Source organism: Camelina sativa, chromosome 3, assembly GCF_000633955.1.
Source record: "Camelina sativa cultivar DH55 chromosome 3, Cs, whole genome shotgun sequence".
Taxonomy (NCBI): domain Eukaryota; kingdom Viridiplantae; phylum Streptophyta; class Magnoliopsida; order Brassicales; family Brassicaceae; genus Camelina; species Camelina sativa.
The window spans coordinates 21,341,078-21,343,503 of NC_025687.1; the positions used below are offsets into that span (position 1 = coordinate 21,341,078).

At 34.8% G+C, this 2,426-nt stretch overlaps 1 protein-coding gene across 1 annotated transcript; it reads right to left on the reverse strand.

Annotated features, from left to right (window-relative positions):
- On the reverse strand, window positions 1,776-2,426 carry LOC104777651 (WPP domain-containing protein 2-like; the record flags this gene model as incomplete). Its single annotated transcript, XM_010501936.2, is given in 1 exon segment — window positions 1,776-2,426. A coding segment is annotated over 1 exon segment (432 nt), but the record flags the coding sequence as incomplete, so codon positions are not given.

Here is a 2,426-nt window from a genome sequence, read left to right on the forward strand (position 1 = left end):
GCTGTTTAGTCTTTGATCGTGTCACAGGGCCTTCTCGTACTTCTGGTACAGGATGTGGTATAGGATCTGGTTCAACGGTTTGGGCGGTAGGGTTGATGTCCGCATCAATTAGAGTATGTGCATTGGGGGTTTCTCAACCAGATTCTCAACAATATAAAAAATAAAAATAATTCAAAGTTGGAGAGAGGAGAGAGAAATGTTTCTCATATGAGAAACCACGAGAAACTTGGTGAGAGACTTATTTCATACATAGCATTATTCTATTGGTTTTGTTTTATTTTTTATTTTTAAAAATTTAAATTGAAAGTTAAATATGTGAAATGTATTAAAATAATATATCTGAAAAACTTTTACTTGTCCTACCAATGCATATGCTCTTACTATTCTGGTTGTAGAAGTTGTTGTTATGACTTTTGTTAATTGGCTTTTGTGGTTGTTTGTTTGGATTATGTAATGTTGTAGCAGCTATATTACTCTTACCGTTAGATGCAATTTTTTTCTCTTGAAATTGCTCTACTAATTTGGCCTGCTTGAGTGAGGCTTGTGCTAACCAAGCTAGATCATCCATTCAACTAACATTAACAAAATAACAACTGAAAACCAAATTTGAGTTTACAATCTGAATCTTAAACAATATGAATCTTACCAGCTGTTAATCATGATTACTGTCACCGGAAACGTGTTTAATGATACTTATGAAGAAACTTAATAAACCTGCTCTTAGATCCATCAAGGTAAATTATAAGTTTGTGGGTTTACATGAGAACATGTAGATGTAAACCTAGATACTATTTTTCCTTTTTCATTTTTCTTTTGTTTGGCCATCTTTTAATTTACAGTTGCCTACCTTGTCCTAGATCTGGTTATGATATTGTTTGGGGGAATTACATTTATTATGGTGGTCCTGGTCGAAATCAAAATTGTATGTGATTCACATAGTATAGATGCAACTATGTTGTATAGAGTCATTTATGTCTTTTATCATTTTCATAAAGTATCTATATGATGGTGTAAAAACAATTAAGAGATAATTTCAATATACAAGAATATCTAATGCGATGGTTTTTCTTTGACGTCAATTTGTTTTGCTCAAAAGGGTTTGTGAACTCGATACTTGAGTATGGAAAGGAAGAAGCAAGAAGGAGAAAATAAACATGTGGAACAATCCTCTAATTCTATATGTATAAACAAAAATTCACATACTTCATAACTTAACTTGGAATTCAATTAGCCATAATCTAGTCCAATAGTAAAGGAAGTAATATCAAAACAGACAGGAGCAGCTATGCCATGACCACCACTAAAGAAACTTGTAGGTGTAATCAGGTTAACCAAAGTAGTAACTTCATGATTTAAAAACTAAAGACACTGATACATGCTCCAACTTACCACAAGTTCCTGTCACCACTGAAAAAAAGTCGAGAGAACTTCAGACTAATAATCGACTAAACATGGTCCTAACTCACCACAAGTTCATGTCACCATGGAAATACAGAACTTCAACTTAATCATAATGATAAGCTTCAAAAAGATTACAAAACGCTACATAACCTAATCGTAATATGCATAAGAGAGACTAGTGGTAACTAAACAAGGATGCAAACATGTAGGGAAGAAACTAAACAAATCACTCTAACATTCACAAAGACATAACTGGATTATACTTAAACCAAATCTACACAATAAATGCAGCAGAGCAAGTGATATGGTTGAGAAAACCATCAAACAAAAACCAATCTAAACACTCAAAGATTGACAAATAAACATATCAGAAAAGGAAATCAATTTTACCAACAAAAGATGCATAATTTGCCAAGTATCATCAAATCTCATAAACCAAAATCAACAAAATGAAGACACATCTCACTCATATTAGAAAAGAAGAAGACATCTTCAAATAGGCATAGTAATAACCACATCCACAAGTCAATATCATCATTACAAGAACACAGATCTAGTAAAAAAAAGAGAGCAAAACCCTAGAACCAAATTTCTCAAGCCTCACTCTTCTCCTCCTCAGACACAGAAGGAGCATCATCTTTAGAAACCTCAGAAGCATCCTCAACAGATTCAGTTCCATTCCCAACACTACTAGCATTATCAGATCGAGCTTTCACAGATTCAAGCATACGTTTACTAATCTCTTTAGAATAAAGCTCAAGAATCTTAATCCCATCATCATCACCCGACACAGCGTTCGAAGCAACACCATAAGCCTCTTCTTCAATCGATTTCGCGACGGTTGTGGCCTCATCAGATTTAACCGTACCGTATCTCTTGGAGAGGATAGACTCGGTTGATAGAGTCTCGATCAAGCGATTCAAGACAGCGTCGCGAGTTCTCTGAGTCGGTGGCCAGATTCGGAGAGAGATGCCTCCAGGTTTCTTCTCTGATTCGGATCCTTTCGTAGTCAGATCTGTGTCTTT